We start from the raw sequence: 21,736 nt of genomic DNA, 5'->3' as shown, positions 1-21,736 counted from the left end.
AATGCTTAGAGATTTTGTCACCACTAGGCCTGCCTTACAAGAGACCCTGAAGGAAGCACTAAACATGGAAAGGAACAACCGGTACCAGCCATTGCAAAAACATGCCAAAATGTAAAGACCATCGAGGCTAGGAAGAAACTGCATCAACTAATGAGCAAAATAACCAGTTAATATCATAATGGCAGGATCAAGTTCACACATAACAATCTTAACCTTAAATGTAAATGGACTAAATGCTCCAATTAAAAGACACAGACTGGCAAACTGGATAAAGAGTCAAGACCCATCAGTCTGCTGTATTCAGGAGACCCATCTCACATGCAGAGACATACATAGGCTCAAAATAAAGGGATGGAGGAAGATTTACCAAGCAAATGGAGAACAAAAAAAAGCAGGGGTTGCAATACTAGTCTCTGATAAAACAGACTTTAAACCATCAAAGATCAAAAGAGACAAAGAAGGCCATTACATAATGGTAAAGGGATCAATTCAACAGGAAGACCTAACTATCCTACATATATATGCACCCAATACAGGAGCACCCAGATTCATAAAGCAAGTCCTTAGAGACTTACAAAGAGACTTAGACTCCCATACAATAATAATGGGAGACTTCAACACTCCACTGTCAACATTAGACAGATCAACGAGACAAGAAAGTTAACAAGGATATCCAGGAATTGAACTCATCTCTGCAGCAAGCAGACCTAATAGACATCTATAGAACTCTCCACCCCAAATCAACAGAATATACATTCTTCTCAGCACCACATCGCACTTACTTCAATATTGACCACATAATTGGAAGTAAAGCACTCCTCAGCAAATGTACAAGAACAGAAATTATAACAAACTGTCTCTCAGACCACAGTGCAATCAAACTAGAACTCAGGACTAAGAAACTCAATCAAAACCGCTCAACTACATGGAAACTGAACAACCTGCTCCTGAATGACTATTGGGTACATAACGAAATGAAGGCAGAAATAAAGATGTTCTTTGAAACCAATGAGAACAAAGATACAACATACCAGAATCTCTGGGACACATTTAAAGCAGTGTGTAGAGGGAAATTTATAGCACTAAATGCCCACAAGAGAAAGCAGGAAAGATCTAAAATTGACACTCTAACATCACAATTAAAAGAACTAGAGAAGCAAGAGCAAACACCTTCGAAAGCTAGCAGAAGGCTAGAAATAACTAAGATCAGAGCAGAACTGAAGGAGATAGAAACACAAAAAACCCTCCAAAAAATCAATGAATCCAGGAGTTGGTTTTTTGAAAAGATCAACAAAATTGAGAGACCGCTAGCAAGACTAATAAAGAAGAAAAGAGAGAAGAATCAAATTGACGCAATAAAAAATGATAAAGGGGATATCACCACCGACCCCACAGAAATACAAACTACCATCAGAGAATACTATAAACACCTCTATGCAAATAAACTGGAAAATCTAGAAGAAATCGATAATTTCCTGGACACTTACACTCTTCCAAGACTAAACCAGGAAGAAGTTGAATCCCTGAATAGACCAATAGCAGGCTCTGAAATTGAGGCAATAATTAATAGCTTACCAACCAAAAAAAGTCCAGGACCAGATGGATTCACAGCGAAATTCTACCAGAGGTACAAGGAGGAGCTGGTACCATTCCTTCTGAAACTATTCCAATCAATAGAAAAAGAGGGAATCCTCCCTAACTCATTTTATGAGGCCAACATCATCCTGATACCAAAGCCTGGCAGAGACACAACAAGAAAAGAGAATTTTAGACCAATATCCCTCATGAACATCGATGCAAAAATCCTCAATAAAATACTGGCAAACCGGATTCAGCAACACATCAAAAAGCTTATCCACCATGATCAAGTGGGCTTCATCCCTGGGATGCAAGGCTGGTTCAACATTCGCAAATCAATAAACATAATCCAGCATATAAACAGAACCAAAGACAAGAACCACATGATTATCTCAATAGATGCAGAAAAGGCTTTTGACAAAATTCAACAGCCCTTCATGCTAAAAACGCTCAATAAATTCGGTATTGACGGAACGTACCTCAAAATAATAAGAGCTATTTATGACAAACCCACAGCCAATATCATACTGAATGGGCAAAAAAAAAACTGGAAAAATTCCCTTTGAAAACTGGCACAAGACAGGGATGCCCTCTCTCACCACTCCTATTCAACATAGTGTTGGAAGTTCTGGCCAGGGCAATCAGGCAAGAGAAAGAAATCAAGGGTATTCAGTTAGGAAAAGAAGAAGTCAAATTGTCCCTCTTTGCAGATGACATGATTGTATATTTAGAAAATCTCATTGTCTCAGCCCAAAATCTCCTTAAGCTGATAAGCAACTTCAGCAAAGTCTCAGGATACAAAATTAATGTGCAAAAATCACAAGCATTCTTATACACCAGTAACAGACAAACAGAGAGCCAAATCAGGAATGAACTTCCATTCACAATTGCTTCAAAGAGAATAAAATACCTAGGAATCCAACTTACAAGGGATGTAAAGGACCTCTTCAAGGAAAACTACAAACCACTGCTCAGTGAAATAAAAGAGGACACAAACAAATGGAAGAACATACCATGCTCATGGATAGGAAGAATCAATATCGTGAAAATGGCCATACTGCCCAAGGTAATTTATAGATTCAATGCCATCCCCATCAAGCTACCAATGAGTTTCTTCACAGAATTGGAAAAAACTGCTTTAAAGTTCATATGGAACCAAAAAAGAGCCCGCGTCTCCAAGACAATCCTAAGTCAAAAGACCAAAGCTGGAGGCATCACGCTACCTGACTTCAAACTATACTACAAGGCTACAGTAACCAAAACAGCATGGTACTGGTACCAAAACAGAGATATAGACCAATGGAACAGAACAGAGTCCTCAGAAATAATACCCACACATCTACAGCCATCTGATCTTTGACAAACCTGAGAGAAACAAGAAATGGGGAAAGGATTCCCTATTTAATAAATGGTGCTGGGAAAATTGGCTAGCCATAAGCAGAAAGCTGAAACTGGATCCTTTCCTTACTCCTTATACGAAAATTAATTCAAGATGGATTAGAGACTTAAATGTTAGACCTAATACCATAAAAATCCTAGAGGAAAACCTAGGTAGTACCATTCAGAACATAGGCATGGGCAAAGACTTCATGTCTAAAACACCAAAAGCAACGGCAGCAAAAGCCAAAATTGACAAATGGGATCTCATTAAACTAAAGAGCTTCTGCACAGCAAAAGAAACTACCATCAGAGTGAACAGGCAACCTACAGAATGGGAGAAAATTTTTGCAATCTACTCATCTGACAAAGGGCTAATATCCAGAATCTACAAAGAACTCAAACAAATTTACAAGAAAAAAACAAACAACCCCATCAAAAAGTGGGCAAAGGATATGAACAGACATTTCTCAAAAGAAGACATTCATACAGCCAACAGGACACATGAAAAAATGCTCAGCATCACTGGCCATCAGAGAAATGCAAATCAAAACCACAATGAGATACCATCTCACACCAGTTAGAATGGCGATCATTAAAAAGTCAGGAAACAACAGGTGCTGGAGAGGATATGGAGAAATAGGAACACTTTTACACTGTTGGTGGGATTGTAAACTAGTTCAACCATTGTGGAAAACAGTATGGCGATTCCTCAAGGATCTAGAACTAGATGTACCATATGACCCAGCCATCCCATTACTGGGGATATACCCAAAGGATTATAAATCATGCTGCTATAAAGACACATGCACATGTATGTTTATTGCGGCACTATTCACAATAGCAAAGACTTGGAATCAACCCAAATGTCCATCAGTGACAGACTGGATTAAGAAAATGTGGCACATCTACACCATGGAATACTATGCAGCCATAAAAAAGGATGAGTTTGTGTCCTTTGTAGGGACATGGATGCAGCTGGAAACCATCATTCTTAGCAAACTATCACAAGAACAGAAAACCAAACACCGCATATTCTCACTCATAGGTGGGAACTGAACAATGAGATCACTTGGACTCGGGAAGGGGAACATCACACACTGGGGCCTATCATGGGGAGGGGGGAGGGGGGAGGGATTGCATTGGGAGTTATACCTGATGTAAATGACGAGTTGATGGGTGCTGACGAGTTGATGGCTGCAGCACAGCAACATGGCACAAGTATACATATGTAACAAACCTGCACGTTATGCACATGTACCCTAGAACTCAAATTATAATAATAATAAAAAAAAAATCTAAAAAAAAAAAAAAAAGAAACCTAGAAAAAAAAAAGAGTGATAATACTAGAAGTGAAACTTGCATTAAACATAAAATGGAGCAAATGAAAACAATAGCTGCCTGTGGGAACATACTGATTGTGGGAACAATGACACTGCCACCATTTGAGACATTCTAGATATGCAGACTGAGGAAATCAGTGAAGGTGAACCTACAGACATAAATGAGGAAAAGTGGTTGTGATGAAAGGCTGATGATGTGTCAGAGGAAGTGACACTGGCAAAAAAACACATTAAAGGAACTCTCAGAGATATTTCACAACACTGAAAACGTAACAGATAAAATGTTGGAAACTAATATTTAAATTTCTCCGGAACGCAGAACTCATATGCAACTGTGTTCTCCACTGTCCAAGTAAATATCTTCAAAGGTTCCTCAATTAACGTGGGCAAAATTAAAAGTAAAACTTGCTTCTTCCCTTTGGAAAACCCTCTCTCAGAGTATATTACCAACATTCAACTTCTTATACAAGACATAAATCTGGGAATCATTAATCATTCTTCCCTTTTCGTCATTCACGTATCCAATCAATTTCCATGGACTGCTGATTCTATTTCTTAGACGTTTTTCAAATGTCTCCACTATCTTTATTCTACTTGGGAACTCTGTGGCCCAGGCTTCCATCAACTCTCTCCCGGACAAGTGTAATCACAAGAGTTACCTAACTTGGCTACCACTGTTGTTCTCAGTTGCAACCCATTCTCCAAGCAGAAAACAAAAATGCAATAGCTGTTACCTTATTCTCATCTTCACACCTCTACCCAAGTACACATGGCTCTTCCTCATCCAGTTTCTGTCTACTTCATCTCTTGTCAATGGTCCCTACCCCAATTCTCCGCTCTAGTCATTCTGAACTTTGTTCAATTCCTGGCCTGTGTCCTCTGCCTTTTTAATAGGCTGCCTGACACACTGTAGGAACTCACTAAATATGCAGACTGAATGAATGAACGAGTACTTGGAGGGCAGTTATTCTTACCAGTAACTTAAGAGAGAAGGAATACAGTACAACGAAGTATCCTTATTTAGGTTTATAGTATCTTCATCTGAGCCCGCGGGCGAACCCCCCCCCGCCCCCGCCCCGCGCCGCCCCTCGCCTGCAAGTTGTTACCAGTAAATAAAAAGGATCCTATTTTCGCAAGCCACACCGCATTAGAGGATAAATAAGAGTTTGGTGGCAGGAGAGCGATGAGACGGGAAAGTGTGGGGCAAAGTTTACAGTTATTGGTCCAGATTCTAACTGGCCTGTTAGCCAAAAAGTAAGGTTTTCTTTACCTCCGTGTTGACTCTGCTCTCCGAAGGCGAAGAGGGTCCTCCAAACCCGTTTGTCGCGCGGACAAAAACCCCAGCATAGCGTGTCCTCACACCGGCTGGAGTACTGGACGTCGCCATGACAGAACTCAGGGGCGGGACTGGAACAGCAGAGTCTCCCATTGGTCAGGCGGTGATATATCCGGCCAATGGTGAGCGCCGTTACTAGAAGGGCTCCAGGATGGAGGCCGGCCTGACCTCTCCGCTTCAGTGGGCTGGGTTGGGTGCTGGAGCATTGCTCCTACTGCGGATCCTGCTGCTGGCAGCGCTGGAAACTGGGTGGACGGCATGGGTTGGTCTCAGGATTTGTTCCGCGCCTTGTGGAGATCGCTGTCAAGGGAAGTGAAGGAGCACGTGGGCACGGACCAATTCGGGAACAAATACTACTGCATCCCGCAGTACAAGAACTGGAGAGGTGAGGAGGGGGCGAGGGCAGCGATTGCGTGGTCAGTAAAGGAGGGAAAAGTGAGAGCCCCTAGTCAACTAACGCATCATGAGACACTTAGGGTGTCACCGGAGGGAATTTCTGGAGTTCGTTGGCCACTGTCGACCCCTTCACTCTGCCATCGGAGCCCTACCCGGCCCGGCTCTGGGGGCCTTGGCCCGGCCTCGTGCGTCCGCGGTCCCTACGACCCAGCGCTTTCCCCCGGCGTGCCCCGGGCTGCTCGCGCTGTTAAGGCACACATGACTTTCCTCCCAGCCACGCCGGTAGAGGAGCCTTAGTTTTAGCCCTGGATCGGCGACGGAGGCGGGGAAAAGTCCACGCAAATCTTTCACCAAAGGGGCTAGGAAGGGCCAGGGAAGAGGTTTTTCGTACGCTGTGCCCCGCCTTGTGACCCAGAGCTGAGTGGTGTAATTGAAGAGGAGTATCTTCAGGGCCTCGGGTGTCCTCTTTCTTGGTGTTTACCCTTTTCGGTGGCACCCTGGCTCCGGCGCTGGCCCCATGCGCCTTCCTCACTACCAAGACTTGTCAGAAGTGGGTCCGTATCCCCATAAGGCTCGCTGATTCCTTTCTCTGGAGTTTACATTCCAAGACCCCGTTGAGCTCAATTTAAGAAACTTGGCACTAATCATGGTGTTTCTGTGTAGGATTCGTGCCAAGTAGTTGAGCGGGTTGTTTGGGGACTAAGGAGGCGTTGCTGTCCATTGAAATCACACTGTGTAGCCGCCGTCGTAACCTCTTTTCTGTTGTTCCATCGCCGCATGCAGAAGATGTCAGGCTTTGGGCGAAAAGGGGTGAGTTAGAATCTCAGCTTTGACACCTGATAGCTCGAGAATCACGGAAAAAGTACTTGTCCTCTCCAAGTCTCATCATCCTCACTTGAAAATTAGAGATAATATAAGATCAGTAATGTTGAGAAGCACTAAGACCTTTCCAAAATTATGTGCCATTCATTTCCCACATATATAAAATGTATTCTGTGATTTATCACTCAATTAATTAATTTTTTTTTTTGCCTAGCCTTTTTCTGTAACTTATTTTAATATTTAGTCTTGTTTCCCCAATGAGCTCCTTTGTCAGGCAGGGAATATGTCTCTCACACACACACACAAAAAGCCTACGAAGAACCTAGCATGGTGTTAAGTATTTCTTGACAGATTGCAGCAGAGAGATGTTTCTTTTCCATAAGTTGTCAGTAAAATTAAAAAAATATGCAAACTGTCACGTTGAGTTTTTTAAAAATTGAAATATAATTTACATACAGTAACATTCACCCTTTATGGTGTACAGTTTTATGGTTTTTGACAAATAAGTACAGAGTAACATCACTGGATTCAAGTAATAGAATAATTCCATCACCATCAGAATTTCCTCTAACTCCTTAGTAGTTCATTCCCACACCCTTTGGCAACCACCAATGTGTTTTATGGGCCTATAGTTTTGCCTTTTCTGGAATATCATATAAATGGAATTATGCAGAATTTAGACTTTTGAGCCTGGCTTGCTTCACATAGCATAATGTAGTTGAGATTCATCCATGTTTCAGTAGTTGTTCCTTTTTATTGCTCAGTAGTATTCCATTGTATAGGTTTGCCAGTTTATCTGTTCACAAGCTGAAGGACATTAGGATGTTTCCAGTTTCTGTGATTGTGACAAAAGCCTCTACAAACATTCCCATACAGGATTTTGTGTGAACGTAAGTTTTCATTTTCCATGAGTACATACATACCTAAGAGTGTGTGTGCTAGACCATAGCAGCTCCAGCTTACTCTATAAAACGGAAATAACAGTACCTACCTAGCCTCACAAAGTGTTTTTGCTACTCAAGAGAGACAAATTGGATAATGTAGCACTTAAGAGAATGGGATTTAATGTCAAAGTCAGTTTGACTTAATTCATAGAGATCTTTTACTTGATCATTTTTAAAAATTTATCACTGATTTGTAGTTTTCAACATAGAGGTCGTGCTATGTTTTGTTACATTTATTATAAAGTATTGTTATTATAAATGATGCTTTAAAAAACTTAATTTCTAATTCTTTATTACTAATATATTGAAGTACAATAGATTTTTCCATCTTGAGCATGTATCTTGCAACCTATTTTACTCACCTACTAGTTTTTGAATGAAGCTTTTTGCAGATTCTTGGACATTCTCTGTAGTTAATTATATCTACTGTGGAGAGAGACAGTTTTGTTTTTTCCTTTCTAACTTATTTGCATTCTCTTTCCTTCTCTTGCCTGGCTGCCCTGGGTGAGCCTCCAGTATAATGTTGAATAAGAGTGGTGAGCATGGATATTTTTTTCTTGTTCCATATCTTAGAAGAAAAACATTTAGTCTTTCATTTTTTTTTTCCCCAAGATGGAATCTCACTCTGTTGTCCAGGCTGGAGTGCAATGGCGTGATCTCGTCTCACTGCAACCTCCGCCTCCTGGGTTCCAGCGATTCCCCTACCTCAGCCTCCCGAGTAGCTGGGATTACAGGCATGTGCTGCTATGCCTGGCTAATTTTTTATTTTTAGTAGAAATGGGGGTTCACCATGTTGGATAGGCTGGTCTCGAACTCCTGACCTCAGATGATCTGCACACCTTGGCTTCCCAAAGTGCTGGGATTACAGGCATGAGCCACCGTGCCAGTCACTAGTCTTTCATTGTTAAGTATGGTGTTAGCTATAATTTTTAAGATACCTTTTATTAAATTAACAAAGTTCCCAGTACCTCGTTTGCTGAGCACTTTCTTTTATGAATTGATGTTGAATTTTGTCATATGCTTGCTTGCTGTTTTTTTTTTTTTTTTTTTTTGGTTTTGTTGGAATGATCATGTGGTGAATTATACTGATGGACTCTTAAAAATTTACAGACTTTATTTTTTAGAGCAATTTTAGGTTTACAGAAAAATTGAGTGGAAACTACTCAGATACTCCTTCTCCCCCAGTGCAGTTTCTCCCATTGTTAATATCTTACATTAGTGTACCCTCATTTCCTCCCTTCCTGCTACCAAACCCCTAAGTGGCCACTGATCTTTTTCCTGTGTCTAGTTTTGCCTTTTCCAGAATGTCATATAGTTGCTGTCATACAGTATGTGGTCTTTTCAGACTGGCTTTTTCCACTTAGTAATATGCACTTAAGTTTCCTCCATGTTTTTTTGTGGCATAAGAGCTCCTTTCTTTTTATTTATTTATTTATTTATTTTTGAGACAGGGTCTCACTCTGTTGCCCAGGCTGGAGTGCAGTGGTGTGATACTGGCTCAGTGCAACCTCTGCCTGTCAGGTTCAAGTGATTCTCCTGCCTCAGCCTCTCGAGTAGCTAGGATTACAGGTGTCCACCATCACGCCCAGCTAATTTTTATAATTTCAGTAGAGACGGGGTTTCGCCTTCTTGGCCAGGGTGGTTTTGAACTCCTGACCTCAGGTGATCTGCCTGCCTCAGCCTCCCAAAGTGCTGGGATTATAGGCGTGAACCACTGTGCCCAACCATCTCCTTTCTTTTTATTGCTAAATAATATTCTGTTGTATGGTTAGAACCACTGTTTATCCATTTGCATATTGAAGGACATCTTGGTTGCTTCCAAGTTTTGGTGATTATGAATAAAGCTGCTATAAATATTCCTGTGCAGTTTTTTTGAGTGGACGTAAGTTTTAAACTCATTTGGCATTGATTGATTGTTGAATGTCTTGAATATTGCATTTGTCATGTAAGCTGCACTTGGTCATGAAACATTATCCTTTTTATATATTGTTGGATTGATGTGCTCACATTTTATTGAAGAATTTTGTTTTTCTTCAGGATCTTCATTTCTTCCTCTTAATGTGTTTTCTAAGTTTGTTTTTAGGTTAATGCTGGCCTTATAAAGTAAGTTGAATTTTGTTTCCTTCTTTTGGATTTTCTGGAAGAGTTGTGAAGAATTTGTATTGTTTATTTCTTGCATGTTAAATATAAATTGCCTGTGAAGCCATCTGGTCCTGGAGTTTTCCTTGTTGGAAAGCTGGAATTAAAAATTCAAAGATAATACATTTTTAACCTGCAAATTTAATATCTTTAACAGGTATAAGACTACTCAGGCTATCTATTTTATCTTAGGTGAGTTTTGGTAGTTTTTATCTTTTGAGTAGTTTGCCCTTTTTATCTAATAGGTTGAATTTACGGTCATAAAGTTGTAATATATCTTCATTATCTTTTTAATGTTTGTACGATTTGTAGTGATATCCTCTCTTTCTTTCCTGAAGTGATAATTTGTGGCTATTCTTGTTTTCTTGGCCTACCTGATGACTGGTTTGTTAATTTTATTGATCATTTTAAAGAATTAGCTTTGAGTTTCACTGATTTTTCTCTGTAAGTTTTTTCTTCATTGGTTTCAGACTTAGCGCTTTCTCTTATATCATCATCATTTTCTTCTGCTTTCAATTGGTTTTATATGTTCTTATAGTTTCTTAAGGTGGCCACTGAGATCATAATTTGAGCTGTTTATTTTTTAATATACATTTTTAATGTTAAAATGTCTTGTAGGCACTGTTTTGGCCACATTTCACAAATTTTTATCTTAAAATTTTCATGCAACTAATAAATTTTCTTATTTATTTTTTCCTATAAGACCCATGTATTTATTTAGAAGTATGTTCTTTAATTTACAAATATTTGGAGATTTTCTAGATGGAGATTTTCATTGACTTCTAGTTTAATTCCATTATATTCAGAGGACATATTTTATATGATTTCAGTTATTTTAAATTTACTGTAAATTGTTGTATGGCCTAGAGTATGGTGTGATTTGGTAAATGTTCTATTTGTGCTTGAGAAAAATGTATTATCTATTTTGCTATTTTGGGTTGAATGTTCTGTAAATGTCAGTTAGCCCAAGGTGCTTGATAGAGTTGTTCAAGCTGTCTATATTCATACTGATTTTTCTTTATACTTATTGTATCAATTATTGAAAAAAGTATGTTACCGTCTCTGAATATGAGTGCACATTTATCTTTTACTCTTTCCAGTTCTATCAGTTTTTACTTCATGTATTTTCAATACCTATTGTTAGGTCCTTACACATTTATAATTGAAAGATAATAATACAAATTGCCCAAAATAAAACACAGAGAGAAAAAAGACCAGAAAAAAAAGAGCAATTAGCAAGCTATGGGATACCCTCCAGTGGCCTAATATATGTAATTGGATACCATGAAGGGTAAAGGTCATTTTGGAGACCAAAAATATTTGAAGAAATAATGGCTAAAAATATTCCAAATTTGATGAAAACTATAAACCCACAGACCCCAAATCATCCACAAATTCCAAAAAAAAAAAAAAAGTGTAGAAAACCACACCAAGGCATATTATAATCAAATTGCTGAAAGCCATTGATAAAGAGAAAATTTTTATAGAGCTAGTGAAAAAGACACATTGCTTGCAGAGGAAGAAAGATGAAAATGAGATCAGGTTTTTTTAAAAGAAATAATATAAGCTGGAAGACAGTGGAACAATATCTTTAAAGTACCAAAAGAGAAAATCTGTCAACCTATAATTTTGTACAGAACAAAAATATCTTGTTAAAACAAAGGCAAATGAAGATTTTTTCAGACATACAGTACCTGAAAGAATTCATTACACAGAGACCATAATTCCCTTTCCTCTTCCCTCTACTGGATATCCTATTCTCTGGATTCTGGGCCTTTCACCAGTTTTGTAGCATATATGCTTCAGTAGCCTCCTGAGAAGAGGTTCAAGGTGGATAAAGTTTCTGAGTCTTTGAATGTCTGAAAAGATTTTTATTCTGTCCTCATTTGTTGATGTATTTGTTGGGTATAGTTTCTACTGCAGACATAGTGAGTAAATGTCTAGAGAAAAGCAAGCAGTAAATTCTGTGTGAGCTTAAAAGGAGTAGCCTGTGAATTGAGGAACAGTATATGTATAATGTGGGCTTTGGTAAATGTTTTTAATGTAACCTAATGCTATGGTTTACTGTATTTATGAATATATATTTTAAAATGCATGATTACATTGAATAAAAGTATCTTAGCTTTAATAGTAAAAGTTTTTTTCAAATTTAGTAGGTATAAAATTATTTCAGATACTCACACATACTTTGTATGTGCCATATTGACAACAAACAAAGGAATTTATCCTTTCCGTGAAAATGAAGAATACGTAGACACAGATGTAAATGTTCTAGATCATTATTTCTAGTGATATAAGTGAGAAATTTTTTACTGGAAAATTGTCTGTGGTGCTTTTTGAGGGTTGCCTGTGTATTTTAGAGAAGGTAGCTGGCAACTTGGACTAGTTCCAGCTTTACAGGTCATCATGATACCCATATCCATGTGTCTGGTCCCAAGTGATTAGCTGTAAGATAGCCAAAGACCTATGATGTGACTGGGTGTGAGAATTCTGCCCCAAATAGGCATTCTGTATTGGTTGGTAACAGACCAAACATGGTCAATTTTTTTTCTGTTGAAATTTTAACTCATAGATATAATACTTAGAGAGAAGAAAATATGAGAATAATTAGGGATCAATAGATGTTCATTTCTAAGAAGTTAGGGAGGCAAGCATGTCAAAAGGTTTCTATTAGACCACAATAGGTATTGCTGTGTCCTAAATCATGTTCCATTTCTCTCTATTTTGCAGCTGTTGAGTTTGTCATCTTTCTTCCTGTATCTTTATAGTATTCCCTGGTTACCTGAGATAATTTGAGCGTAATTGTTCTTTGAAATCTGAGACTAGCTAACATATATACTATGTACTAGATTTTAGAAAATTTTAGGTATCTGAAAATACAACTTTTTCCTCTCATCTGTTAATTTTGTCTTTAGAAATTCTTCCTGTTAAATATCAAGGAACTCATTACCTCAAGTGATCTGCCCGCCTCAGCTTCCCAAAGTGCTAGGATTATAGGCGTGAGCCACCGCGCTCTGCTGTCTTTTTTTTTTTTTTTTTTTTTTAATAGTAGCCATCCTAACAAGTATAAGGTGATAGCTTATTGTGATTTTAACTTGATTTCCCTGATGGCTAGTGATATTGAGAACCTTTTCATATACCTGTTGGCTATTTGTATGTTTTCTTTGGAGAAATGCCTGTTAGTTCCTTTGCCCATTTTAAAATCAATGTGGTTTTTTTTTTTGTTTGTTTTGTTTTGTTTTTTTTTTTTTACTATTAAGCCATAGAAGTCACTTATATATTTTGGTTTTTAATCCTTTATGAGATATGGTTTGAAAATATTTGTCCTATTCCATAGGTTGCCTTTGTATCCTTTGCTTTGCACAAGTATTTTGGTTTGATGTAATCGGACTTATTTTTGCTTTTGTTGTTTTGTGCTTTTTGTGCTTTTGTGCTTTGGTGTCATATCCAAGAAATCATTGCCAAAGCCAACGTCGAGAAGCTTTTACCCTGTTTTTGTCTAAGAGTTTTGTAGTTTAAGGACTTACATTGAAGTCTTTAATTCATATTGAGTTGATTTTTATATACAGTGTGAGATAAGGGTCCAATTTCGTTCTTCTGCATGTGCATATCTAGTTTTCCCAATACCATTTATTTGAAGAGATTATCTTTTCTCTGCTGTGTGTTCTTGGCATAATTGTCAAAACTCACTTGCCCTCATGTGTGGGTTTATTACTAGGTTCTGTCTTCTGTTCCAATAGTTTACATGTCTGGTTTTATACTGGTACCATACTGTTTTGATTACTGTAGCTTTTAAATGTATTTTGAAATCAGACAGTGTGATGCCTCCAGATTTACTGTTTCTGCTTGAAATTGTTTTGTCTACTCAGTGTCTTTTTGTAATTTCATATGAATTTTAGGATTGTTGTTTCTATTTCTGGAAAAAAATAATTGGAGTTTTGGTAGAGATTGTGTTGAATCTGTAGATTGCTTTGGGTAGTATGAACACTTTAACAATATTAATTCTTCCAGTCCATGAACGTATCAGATATCATTGCATTTATTCGTGTCTGCTTTAAAGCATTTCTTTCATCAGTGTTTTATAGTTTTCAGTGTATAAGTCTTTCACTTCCTTAGTGTATTCCTAAGTATTTGACTTTTTTGATGTTATTGTAAGTAGGTTGTTTTCTTAATTTCCTTTTCAGATAATTTGTTGATAGTAGACATGCAATAGATTTTTGTATGTTGACTTTGTTTTTTTTTGAGACAGAGTCTCTCTCTGTCACCCAGGCTAGAGGACACTGATGCGATCTCAGCTCACTGCAACCTCTGCCCCCCTTGCCTAAGTGATCCTCCTAAGTACTGGGACTACAGATATGTGCCACTATGCCCAGCTAATTTTTGTATTTTTTGTAGAGATGCGGTTTCACCATGTTGCCCAGGCTGGTTTTGAACTCCTGGGCTCAAGTGATCCACCTGCCTCGGCCTCCCGAAGTGTTGGGATTATAGGCATGAGCCACCATGCCTGGCCTCTATATTGACTTTGTATCCTGCAACTTTGCAGAGTTCATTCATTAGTCTGAACAGCTTTTTTTGCATGTGGAATCTTTGGGGCTTTCTATATGTAAGGTCGTCATCTGTGGCTTCTTCCTCTCTAATTTGGATGCCATTTATTTGTTTTTCTTGCCTACTTGCTCTTGCTAGGACTTCTGTTTTTGAATAGGAGTGGTGAGAGTAGGCATCCTTGTCTCATTACTAACCTTAGAGGAAAAGCTTTCAGTTTTTCACTCTTGAATATAATGTTAACTGTGGATTTGTCATATATGGCCTTCATTATGTTGAGGTGCATCCCTTCTATACCTGACACTAATTTTTATCATGAAAAAATTGAATTTTGTTGAATGCTTTTCCTGCATCTATTGAGATGGTCATACAGTTTTTGTGCTTCATTTTGTTAACGTGGTACATCACATTGATTTGCATAAGTTATCTCAATTTTTTTAGTGTTACTTATACATTTATAAAAGTTGTGAGCCAAGAAAAATTTATGCTGAGGTTTTTATGAAAACATTTTCTGCCAAACTTTATTTTCTATACTTTATATATTTCTATGTGGGTATATTTAGACACACATATATTTGGATTATCAGTGTGCCAAACATTATAATATCATTTCCTGAATTTTATATTTTATGTTTTTTAGTTAAAAAGAAAATGCTGGCTTTTGAATATGAAGTTCTCAAACACTTTTGAGAAACCAGATCAAAAGATGTATTAACCAAACTTTAAAGCTGATAATTTAAAATTGAGGTTTGCTAATCAGAAATAGAATTTTGCTTATAACTGAAGGGTGTTTTATACCTTTTGCGCTTCCTTTTTAAGAATATTAGTTGGATTTTACCTTTTGGTTTAACTTGAGAATCACTGTTTTATTTATTTTTAATGATTGAATTAAAATATTTCAAACATGAGAAGTAGAGAGAATGAGAAAGCAAACCTCCACATACCTAAAACTTACTTTTTACAGTTATACTTGTGGTTAAATATCATATTCTTCCTAACCCCCAGTTATCTTTCCTATATTATTTTGAAGCAGGTAAAAAGCATCTTGTCAATTTACCTATAAACATTTCAGTATGTATTTTTTAAACACAAGCACTCCTGTTTTTAAATGTAACAATAACATCATCATCATATATAGAAATAAAAAAATCCCTTAATATCATCAGATATCCAGCCATTCACATTTTCTTGGTTGTTTTATAATGTTATAATGTTCTGTTTATTAGCTGATCTGTTTTTTTTTTTTTTTTTTTTTTTACAGTTTAAGTCTCTATAGAGTCTCCCTTTATCTTTTTAAAAACTGTTTTTCTGATTCCTGATGACTCTCCTTAGATGTCTTTTGCAGTATAGCCCTTAATTTACTTGAAATTAGCTGTCTGTACCCAGACAGACCCCAGTGAATATTACAGGCCAGTAGCTCCTCATAGTGCTGTGGTAGAATTACTTTAGTAGAACTGTACTCAATAAAGGGCTCCTTCACTTTCAGCCCCTGCTAGTGGGAAGCTTAAGACTGTCAGTATTAGGTGAAAGTTTTAGTTGCCTATGAGAAATAGGGAATGGGCTCATTGGGACACTCACCACATGTTATTGTTTGGGTTTGTTCTTTTGGTGTTTTCTTTCTTTTTTTTTTTTTTTTTTTTTTTAAAAAAAACCCTGTATTTTGTGTATAACCTGCATTAGTGATAATCAGGACTCCCTGTATTAGCACTGGTGGCATTTTTGAATTTTTTTGGGCTTGACTGTTAACGTTTGCCACTTGCTCTTAGCCTTGCTCCTCCAATTTTGGGGTTTTCTCAGGACCTATTTTTGGAAAACTATATTGATTCTTTCTCGGCAGGCCTGTTCAGTTGTGCTGCTTCACAGGCCAGTCAGCACTGCTAAGTTTGCTTTTCATCTCATCCTATGTCATTTGTTAATTTTCTCATGTGACAGATAGTTATTGACTACTGATCTAAGCAAAACATCTGTTTTATGTATTTCAGACCTTTTGGCCTTAGTTTCTGACATTTTAATGGTACCTTTGTTTTCTAGCATAGCTGTATCTCCTCTCATATATTCTTTAATAAATTCAGTTGGGTTTTGGGAGATAAAGGAAGTAAACATGATTCGTGGGCTATTTTAATCTGAAGTTTTAATATTTAATTTGTAACAAATTGAAAACACAATATTTTCATTCATTTTGTTCTCAGCTTCTTATAAGCTTCCAATCTTTTTAGTAATACTTAAAGTAATGATGGCTATTATTTGTTGGGTGCTAACTCTGATTATTTCACATTTTTATACCAACCATGTAACCAGGGATTATTATCCTCATTTTAAATATGAAGTGATTGTTACGTTTCTGAATACTTAAATGTACTTTATATGCGTGTGCCTGGATATAAAGTAGATGCTGAAAAAGCAGCTATTCAATGAATTGAGATGTTTATGGACCTAGAGGCATAAAAACCCAAAACAAAATATAAGAAAACCACAGAAAATGGTTTTTCTGTTAACTAGTTTTACAAAATCTTAAGACAGATGCTTAAGATAATACTTTTCTTTTTATTATGATAAATTGGCCAAATTATTCTTTAGGGACTGAAATATTGTCATTAGAAATAAGAGTATCTTTTCATAGTGTCATAACCTCTAATGTGGTTCAGGTTTGGACTTGGTTTAGTCAGTAAATATAGTTTCATTGCCAGCCTCAAACTTAAGACACCCAGTCTTATTTTTTCCTTTTAGGATAAGTATATCAAAACCTATGTTATCCACTGTTACATGTAATTGTAGTCCTGCATTGTTTTAAATTATCTCACCTCAACATATTTATATTTAGGATTTAAATATGCTAAAAATTATAATGAATTAGTATGCAATTAAGTAGTTACTAAGGATCAAAAGAAATGGTCAGAATTACAAGTAAAGTCTCTGATTTTAGTAGCTATTGGAAGATCATCATATATTGCTCTTTTCAATGTGATATTTTCTCTTTAACATTTGGGAAATTATGAAGACATTTCAGATTTTTCCAGTAGATGGCAGTGAATAATTTAAAAAATTATAGATTCACTGTTAAATTTTTCTGGAATTGATTTGAAGGCATAATCATTTCTCTGAAATAAATGGATGTATTTTTTCTTCCAAATAAGCCCTGCACTACTGTTTTATAAACTAACTTAAGAAAAAGATTTTTAAATGATAATATAGATCATTCCTAATCAGTATGACAATTATATTTTGAAGAATTGATAAAAAAAAATTAAAAATCAAACATTTAATTTTTTTCAATAGTAAGTAACATACTTTCTTTAGTTATCAGAGATCCAGAGGTCACATGATGTAATCATCACCATGGGCTTCATCAGATTGATAGAATATCCTAAAATGTTTTGATTTTAGCAAAAACGTGCCTTCGGTTTAGTGATATCTATAAAAAGTTGAACTTACTTTAAAATACTTTGTTGAATATAAAATAATAATTTAAAAGTTTTTATACAAGTTGTTGTCTCAGGGTTGCTTGAAGGTTAGATTTTTAATTTTCTGATCTTCATTTTGAAATTTCATGTCTTATGTTTTCTTCTGAGACTATTTCAAACACTTCCTGAATTCCCTTAGTTCGTGTGTATATGTGTTCATGCACTTAAACACTTAATTGTATTTTGTTGAAGGGGAAAAAAAAACCCTTTTCCCTAACTTACACAAATAGTACCACATCTGTGTCACACTTTCAAACAGAGAAAAACAGGAAGATGAAATGTGTTCACAGTCGTACCTGTCAGTTCTTTATGCTTTATGCTTACCAAGTTAAGCAACCTTAATCTTGAATTCTAGTTTTCCCTGCCATAGAAATATGAAGCGTTTTAACAGAAATGGAACTAATAATGGATGAGTGACTAAGCTAGGTTATGTTTCTAAGTGAGGTTGAAAATATTTCATGTAAGAGAAAAAGGGTTACTTGTCTCCTTTTGTTTTGAGGGTTTTATAATTCCTTTATATTAAGAATAGTAGTGTCAATTATAACAATAATGAGAATTAGTATTTCTTAAATACTGTGTATAGGCACTATTCCTAGCATTTGTTATGATTCACTGTATTTGTTGAAGAATATAATAAATGAGGGAAAATAGTGTGTCTAGTGTTGATTGGTTAATATCAGATAGCTATGAAACTCAATTTGCATTCTTTTCGTGTAAAACCCAGTTTATCTGCATCAATGTAAATCACATGAAGCTATTACTTTTCATTTTTCCCCACTTTTCAAAGTACTACTCAGTCCAGCAGTTCCTTTCTGTTGCTGTTTGAAGACTCTGTGTGAGTTACTCTGCAAGAGTTATAGAAGTGAGTTGACGAGGTTGTTTTTGAGATTTTTCAGTTGAATCGGGTTTGGTAGAGATAGTATCTTCAGAACTATATGTCAGACTTCACTGTTTGATTGTTTGAATAAATTTCCATTCTTATAAAATGAATTGGAAATGTACCTGATTTTTTTAAAAATTAGGTTTGTTATTTTTACACTTAAAAGGCTGTTTTTTGCTTTTATTTTTATTTCCTTTTAGGTGACTGGTGCCTCCATCTTGTGGTCCAACTGACAAACTGCATCCTTTGCTAGAGATTGTTTACACTTTTTTCCCCCTCAGCTGAATAAATGACAGAAGATTATTTTCTGTTTTATTTATTAAAAATATAACTCTGATTAAACATACATCACCCTCAAAGAGGACAGAAGGTGCTCAGAAGGCACCACCTAAAGCGACCTGTTCAAGGATGAAGTCTTGTAAAATAAATTATTATTGTTGATGGTAGTGGTGATGGATGATGATGGCGGTGGTGGTGGTAGTGGTGGTGAATGAGAGAGAGGGTGAAGTGAAGTTCGATTTGCTCTTTATGTTGAGAAATGAAACCTAAAGTCTTTAGCCAAATTTACTATATAACTTGGCCAGGCATGGTGGTTCACGCCTGTAATCCTAGCACTTTGGGAGGCCAAGAGGGGGTGCATCATCTGAGGTCAGGAGTTCAAGATCAGCCAGGCCAACATGGTGAAACCCTGTCTCTATTAAAAATCCAAAAATTAGGCCTGGTGAGGTGACTCACTCCTGTAATCCCAGCACTTTGGGAGGCTGAGGTGGGCGGATCACGAGGTCGGGAGATCGAGACCATCCTGGCTAACACGGTGAAACCCCGTCTCTACTAAAAGTACAAAAAATTAGCTGGGCATGGTGGTGGGCACCTGTAGTCCCAGCTACTTGGGAGGCTGAGGCAGGAGAAGGGCGTGAACCTGGGAGGCGGAGCTTGCAGTGAGCTGAGATTGTGCCACTGTACTCCAGCCTGGGTGACAGAGTGAGACTGCGTCTCAAAAATTAAAAAAATAAAAAAATTAGCCAGGCATGGTGGCACATGCCAGTAATCCCAGCTACTCAGGAGGATGAGGCAGGAGAATCGCTTGAACCCAGGAGGCAGAGGTTGCAGTGAGCTGAGATTGCGCCACAGCACTCTACCCTGGGTGACAGAAGGAGACTCTGTCTCAAAAAAAAAAAATTTACTATGTAACTACAACCTTAGCTAATTATTAGAATTAAGAATGAATCAATGTCTGTGGTCCTAGTTACTCAGGAAGCTGAGGTAGCAGGATCACTTCAGCTCAGGAGTTTGAGGTTACAGTTAACTATGGTAGCATCACTGCACTCCAGCCTGAGTGACAGACCAAGACTCTTTCTCTAAAAAAAAAAATCTTAAAAAAGAGTGAATTAAGTACTATTTTTTCCTCCAGCTTTATTGACATTTAATTTATACGTACAAATTGTGTATATTTTTATTGTTCAGTATGCTTGAACACAATAAATATATGTATACATTGATATATATACACTTCGTGATTACCACAATCAAGCTTAGGCAACATATCCTTCACCTCACATAGTTATCTTGTATTTTTTTGTGGTGAACAAGTACTGATTTTTTTAACATAGGTTTTCCGACAGAACTATGATAGCACAATATGACATTCTTCATTTCACATTTGTCTCCATGAAATTAACAGAAGTGTCATTTTTTGCAAAAGTTGAAAGCATCATCAAATTTTCTAAAGATTAATCAATGATTAATACTCTATTCACTGTCCTTTAAATATCTTTCATGTTCCAATTCTTATTGGTCTAACTACCTTGGCCACCTTTTCAATTAGAAAGTAATTTTCTCATGATGCTGTATTATTTTCATAGACTTCATGAAACTTTATCTCTTCTGAGATTTGCAATTTTACTTTGCATTCACCTTGTGCTACATTTATAAACATTAGAAAATTGTGTGGTGGCTCATGCCTGTAATCCCAGCACTTTGGGAGGCCGAGGTGGGCGGATCACGAGGTCAGGAGATCAAGACCATCCTGGTTAACACAGTGAAACCCCATCTCTACTAAAAAAATAGAAAAAATTAACCAGGCGTGGTGGCACACATCTGTAATCCCAGCTACTCAGGAGTCTGAGGCAGGAGAATCGCTTGAACCCTGGAGGCAGAGGTTGCAGTGAGCCAAGATCATGCTACTGCACTCCAGCCTAGTGATAAAGTGACACTCCATCTTAAAAAAAAAAAAATTGGAGAGATTGACTTATAAACAAAGTGATTGTCTTTCTCTTTTTTTTTTTTTGACAGAGTCCTGCTCTGTAGCCCAGGCTGGACTGCAGTAGCACAATCTCGGCTCACTGCAACCTCCACCTCCCAGGTTCAAGTGATTCTCCTGCCTCAGCTTCCCAAGCAGTTGGAACTACAGGTGCGTGCCACCATGCCTGGCTAATTTTTGTATTTTTAGGAGGCAGGGTTTCACCATGTTGGTGAGGCTGGTCTCAAACTCCTGACCTCGTGATCCACCTGCCTCGGCCTCCCAAAGTGCTGGGATTGCAGGTGTGAGCCACTGTGCCCAGCCAAGATTGTCTTTTAAAGATGAGGTAGAGATTCTAATATTGAGTAGATGTCTAAATATCCCCTAATATAAGTTGCATAGTGAAGATTTTTATTCACATTGAAACTATTGTTTTCCTACATATACTAGGAACTTCAGTTACTCTGTTAATGAGTACACAGTCAGTGAGGAATTCATGGATGTAAATAACTCTGCAACTTGCCTTCCCCTCAGTGGCAAGATTTTTGAAAAGGGAGTCAACCTACTGACTTCATCCCTCATCTAGAATTCATCTTTCCCTAAGTGTAATTGTACTGCAATCATCTTTCCGTAAGTGTAATTGTACTGCATTTCCCATTTGGATTATAGGCGATTGCTT

General features: G+C 37.2%; 2 protein-coding genes and 1 long non-coding RNA gene across 4 annotated transcripts in view; 2 read left to right on the top strand and 1 right to left on the bottom strand.

Annotated features, from left to right (window-relative positions):
• Positions 1-5,715, bottom strand: part of ERCC8 (ERCC excision repair 8, CSA ubiquitin ligase complex subunit) — an 86,918-nt gene extending 81,203 nt beyond the window's left edge. The window contains exon 1 of one of the 2 annotated variants that reach the window (XM_050794380.1): positions 5,569-5,715. In XM_050794380.1, the coding sequence (XP_050650337.1) occupies positions 5,569-5,645 (77 nt within the window). In that variant the 5' untranslated portion in view covers positions 5,646-5,715. The remainder of the gene's footprint in view (positions 1-5,568) is intronic. The other variant, XM_050794381.1, reaches the window with a different exon arrangement.
• Positions 5,716-5,815: 100 nt separating this feature from the next.
• NDUFAF2 (NADH:ubiquinone oxidoreductase complex assembly factor 2) overlaps positions 5,816-21,736 on the top strand; it is a 198,328-nt gene continuing 182,407 nt past the window's right edge. Inside the window, exon 1 of the mRNA XM_050794386.1 lies at positions 5,816-6,019. Coding sequence (XP_050650343.1) covers positions 5,893-6,019 — 127 coding nt within the window. The 5' untranslated portion in view covers positions 5,816-5,892. The remainder of the gene's footprint in view (positions 6,020-21,736) is intronic.
• LOC126957002 (uncharacterized) overlaps positions 21,197-21,736 on the top strand; it is a 97,578-nt gene continuing 97,038 nt past the window's right edge. The window contains exon 1 of the long non-coding RNA XR_007726627.1: positions 21,197-21,228. This is a non-coding gene — a long non-coding RNA (uncharacterized LOC126957002). The remainder of the gene's footprint in view (positions 21,229-21,736) is intronic.

Source organism: Macaca thibetana, chromosome 6 (assembly GCF_024542745.1).
Source record: "Macaca thibetana thibetana isolate TM-01 chromosome 6, ASM2454274v1, whole genome shotgun sequence".
Classification (NCBI taxonomy): Eukaryota; Metazoa; Chordata; class Mammalia; order Primates; family Cercopithecidae; genus Macaca; species Macaca thibetana.
Note: the sequence above shows the minus strand (reverse complement) of the source record. Positions and strands in the feature narration are given on the sequence as shown.